The following is a 4,885-nucleotide window of genomic DNA, read 5'->3' on the forward strand; positions in this document are numbered from 1 at the left end:
CACCTGTTCCCTGTTAGTAATCAGTCACCTGTTTCCACACCTGTTCCCTGTTAGTAATCAGTCACCTGTTCCCACACCTGTTCCCTGTTAGTAATCAGTCACCTGTTCCCTGTTAGTAATCAGTCACCTGTTTCCACACCTGTTCCCTGTTAGTAATCAGTCACCTGTTTCCACTCCCTCATCATCCTCAGTCTTTAAAACCTGGTCATCTTCCTCACTTTCTTACTGGTTCATTTTAGCTGTCGCTCCCCTGTGCTGGCTGTTTATCTTTGTGTCTCGCCTCTCAAGCTGGATTGTTGGAAGTTTTTGTTACTGTTACGTCAGCCTTTTGTTTTGTTATTTAATAAATAAGTTCTTCCATATCCGCCTGCGTTTGGGTTCAAACCTACCAACCCACCATGTAAGCGGACATATATTTATACATATCAGAGAGATGTACCTGGTTTGATGCTGTTGAATTCCTTCTCAATGGTTTCTTCTGTTGTCTGCAGCATCAGGTTCCTCACGTACAAGATCTTAACGGTTGACATTGTATCCTCGTCCACCTCCACCTCAGGCTCCGCCCAGTCCACAGCGATAGGATGGCCCCACAGCTGGATCCGACCTGAAGGACAGGACTGGTGAGTCATTAAAAACAGAGGTTCTAATGGATGAACACTGGGTTAGAACACCTCCCACTGAGGCATGCTTCAGTCTTTATTACAGGACTGAGGTAAGATGCAGCCCTTCCTACTGCCATTCTTTATCTAACAGATGATGGATCAAAATATGGCACCAGAGGCTGGTTTGGACCTGGTGGTAGACTGTAGTTTGTACCCTGCAGCAGAGTCGTCTTCGTACCTGGTAGCAGTTTGCGTCGGGCCATGGCAGCTGCTCGGTGACTCTCGTACTCTACGAAGGCGAATCCTCGGTTCTTGGATTTGTCAGCAGCGCTGGGGTAGACAATGACATCCACGACCCCGTCTGTGACCTTTCTCATCTCAGTCAAGATCTCCTCACGCTTCTTGGTTTTTGGAATGCCCCCCACGAACAGACGACAGTTATCCACACTGGCACAAACACCGAGGAGACGCCCATTCCTGTGGGACAGGAGGACGGGCAGCAGGACGGGCAGGAGGACGGGCAGGAGGACGGGCAGGAGGACGGGCAGGAGGACGGACAGGAGGACGGGCAGGAGGACAGATAGGCAAAAACAGAGAGGAGAACATCAAATTCCTGTTAGATCAGAAACTTCGTTTGGTTTGGTGCTTTGTTTATACAGTGAGCTCATGTGGTTGGTTGATCAGTAGTTAGCAGAGGTTTAGGTGGCTGGTTAGTGGGTTAATTAGTTGTTTACAGGATGTTAGTGAAGATCTTTAACTGGCTTCTAGAAGTCAGCAGCTTTTTATTAGGAACAGATGCCAGAGCCCGGCTGACCTTATCTCGTAGTTGTTGAGCTGCTTCATGGCTGCTTTGGCTTCCTGTTTGTTGCTGAAGGTGACGAAAGCGTAGCCTCTGTTGTTTCCGTTAAAGTCCATCATCATCCTCACCTCGTAGATCTTTCCAAACTAAGACAGAAAAGAAAATAAGAGGGGAAAAATAAAAACTGCAAAAATATTAAATGTGTCTCACCTTCTCACACAGAGGGACCAGTTCATCTTCAAACAGATCTCTGGGTAGTTTCCCCACAAAGATCTCGCTGCCCCTCTCAGGAGGGGGTCCGTCCCAGCCCGGTGGGGGTCCACCGTATCGCCGCTGACCGTTCTCCTGGACAGACACCAGAAGTATGAGCAGTCCAAACTGATGAGGTTGTTTTGGGATGCTCTGGTTCTGCTCTCACCTGTTTCAGCTGGTATCCGGTTCTTTGGACCAGGGTCCGCAACGCCGCCTCCTTCTGAGTCCCCACCAGTCCGTCCGCACTTGCTTTCTGATTGGAGTCCATTGGGTGTGATTGACAGCAGGATGTGAATCAGGGAAATTAGGGGTGCTCACTGCAAAACGAACATGTTAACCTCAGACTTTATTCTGGTTCTGAGCTGGACGAACATTGATAATTAATTACCAACCTGCCGTTTCACTGACAGTTTAATCTAATCTGTTTGGATTTATTTAGATCATTTCGTCCTTGATAATTTCCCGACTTTAAAATCTTTTAAAAAGATTTTTTCAAACATCGACTCAACTCAACAGTTTACATTTTAAGGCTGTTTTTCAACTCTTTTAAATGGTAAATGGCTTGCACTTATATAGCGCTTTATCTAGTCCAAGGACCCGAAAGCGCTTCACACTACAGTCATCCACACATTCACACACTGATGGCGGTAAGATACACTGTAGACACAGCTGCCCTGGGGCGGCTGACAGAAGTGAGGCGGCCATCACACCGGCGCCACCGAGCCCTCTGACCACCACCAGTAGGCAAGGCAGGTGAAGTGTCTTGCCCAAGGACACAACGGCTGAGACAGCCGGAGCTTTTACTGAAACCTGAACTCTTTCAGTGCATATCGCTCACCGCCCTTTGTTCCAAGGATTTAAACAAAAATCCTTTTTCTATGTTGAAGCATGGCTGATGTTATACATGACCAATCTGTTAGCATTCAGAGTGTGTGTTGGAGATGACTGTCAGCTACTACCACATTGTAGCTTAATATCTGTAAAACCCACAAAGTTAGAGATATTTTTATTTGCTAAGGTTGATTAGCTGTGGCAGTTCGGGTTATTGGTTCTTGCTCTGGGAGGTTGGTGGGTTCAGATCTTAGATCCTGGAGCCATGGGGCATTATCATTGTGTGATGCCTCCTTCTCCAGTATGGCTCAGTCTCAGCTCTGGGTGGGTCCACTCTCTTGTTATTCCCTTGCCATTGAGAGTACTCTCTGGATGGTGGGGTAGAGAATACCTCAGACAAGTAGCCAGAGCTTTGAGCTGTTGTTTGGCAGTTGTGATATTTCTGTGGTGGATCCTTTTTCAATGCAACTTTCTGTTGCTCTGACAGCTGGCTGATTTCTCTCCATGCTGTCTTAATCTTAGCTTCCAGCCTCCTCCTCCATGGGGGACAATGCTCCTTAGTGCTTGTAGGCTTGATCTTATAGCCAAGTATGTCATGGATTACTGTTGCTGTTGTGTATACCAGCTTTTTGGTCTCTGTGATGATGTCAGAGGGATACTTAGCAGTGCTGCGTTCACATCTTCTAGCAGACTTTCAGAGGTACATTGTTACCTATCCTTGGCAAGGGGTGCTAAGGTGTCTGATGGACATGTTTCTGTCCAACTGAGCTTAATGAGGTTATATTCCAGGAATATTTACAAAATATATGTTGATATTGAAAAAAAAAGAGAAAACATGAATTGATGTTTAGAAGTTGTTAAAGCAGTGAAACATTTGAGGAGCAGTTTGTCTTCAGTCTGAGACATTTTGTCCTCAGATCTGCTGCTGTTTTCCTGATCTGAAGCATGTGGATCTGAGGTCAAGGTCTGTTGGGTAATCATTAACAAACACTGACTGTCTGACTGAGCAGAAACCAGGCTGAAACCAAAAACTAGACATATCTAAATACACACGCTGTATCATCCTGATTTCAGCCTGAGGACTGGAAAATGTGCAGATATGATCATGATAACGCCAGAAATAATCTGTCTGACTGTAAGCTTATTTTTCATATCTGCAACAGTTTCAGGTTAAAGACAATAAACAGAAATATCACTGATGTAGAGAGAAGAAAAGTTTAGACTTGTTTTTAGTCAGAGATGTTGAAATGATTTCATGAAGTCTGAAAAACAAAAGGATGTAAAACCGGATGTAAAACCGGAGTTCAGTGATTAATAAAACCTGGAAACCAATGAAATGTCATGAATCACAGGTCAGAAATATTATTGGTTATTTTTATGAACAACAGCTCATGTGTTTGTTTCTGCATTTAAAGACTTGATCAGAGTAAAAACAAAAAACTACAACCAGCTGATTACTGACAGACTTCAGGTTCTGAATCAGTTTGTACTTAGAGTATCAGCTGTTGTAATCAGATTACTGACAACATCCACAGCCTGTTTGTTGCAAACAGCAAAGAAGAGGAGGTGGGGGAGGACTCAGAGACAAAGTATTCAGAGACAGGTCAAAGGTTACGATGCTAAAACGTTCTTTTTAAAGACAAGATAAAGTTTATGAAAGTAGAAAAATGATGTCTAATCATAACTAACAAGTCAGAATTTTAAATTAAATCATCAGGTTTAATATTTCAACTGGATTTAATTACGTTTAATTTCTTTAAAGGTTTCTGTCAACGCTCAGGTGAGTCTGGTTTGACCCTGGAGGAGGAATGAGCTGCTACTGGCCACACCTCTTTTCTGAAGAGCTGTGTTTGGCCACGCCTCTTTTCTGAAGAGCTGTGTTTGGCCACGCCTCTTTTCTGAAGAGCTGGGATAACAGATGCAGTAAAAGTGGACTTTTATAAACTATCACCCACCGCCATGAAAGGTGGCGGGGAATCATGTAAGTGTGTGCACCTGTTAGCAAAATATCTTCAGAATCTGTGAACAGATTTAAGATTGGATGTTTTACGTAGTTTAACGTAAACCTGAACATGTTTAAATCACAGTGGGGCAGCGGGTAGAGCTGTCGCCTCACAGCCAGAAGGGCGCAGGTTCTCCTCCCACAAACCAAAAACATGCAGGTGAGGCTCACTGGTGACTCTGAACTGCTCCCAGGTGTGAGTGACAGGGTCAATGGTTGTTTGTCTCTATGTGTCCCAGTGATGGACTGGAGACCTGTCCAGGTGTCCCTGTGATGGACTGGAGACCTGTCCAGGTGTCCCTGTGATGGACTGGAGACCTGTCCAGGTGTCCCTGTAAGGGACTGGAGACCTGTCCGGGTGTCCCTGTGAGGGACAGGACACCTGTCCGGGTGTCCCTG

At 45.2% G+C, this 4,885-nt stretch overlaps 1 protein-coding gene across 3 annotated transcripts in view; it reads right to left on the reverse strand.

Moving 5' to 3' along the window:
• Positions 1 to 4,885, reverse strand: part of a1cf (apobec1 complementation factor) — a 17,571-nt gene that overhangs the window by 8,350 nt on the left and 4,336 nt on the right. For all 3 annotated transcript variants that reach the window (XM_017442041.2, XM_017442040.2, XM_017442042.3), the window contains exons 2-6: positions 1,820 to 1,970; positions 1,612 to 1,746; positions 1,417 to 1,547; positions 841 to 1,079; positions 440 to 604 (exon numbers count right to left, since the gene is read on the reverse strand). In XM_017442041.2, the coding sequence (XP_017297530.1) occupies positions 440 to 604; positions 841 to 1,079; positions 1,417 to 1,547; positions 1,612 to 1,746; positions 1,820 to 1,921 (772 nt within the window). In that variant the 5' untranslated portion in view covers positions 1,922 to 1,970. The remainder of the gene's footprint in view (positions 1 to 439; positions 605 to 840; positions 1,080 to 1,416; positions 1,548 to 1,611; positions 1,747 to 1,819; positions 1,971 to 4,885) is intronic.

Source organism: Kryptolebias marmoratus, linkage group LG17 (genome assembly GCF_001649575.2).
Source record: "Kryptolebias marmoratus isolate JLee-2015 linkage group LG17, ASM164957v2, whole genome shotgun sequence".
Taxonomy (NCBI): domain Eukaryota; kingdom Metazoa; phylum Chordata; class Actinopteri; order Cyprinodontiformes; family Rivulidae; genus Kryptolebias; species Kryptolebias marmoratus.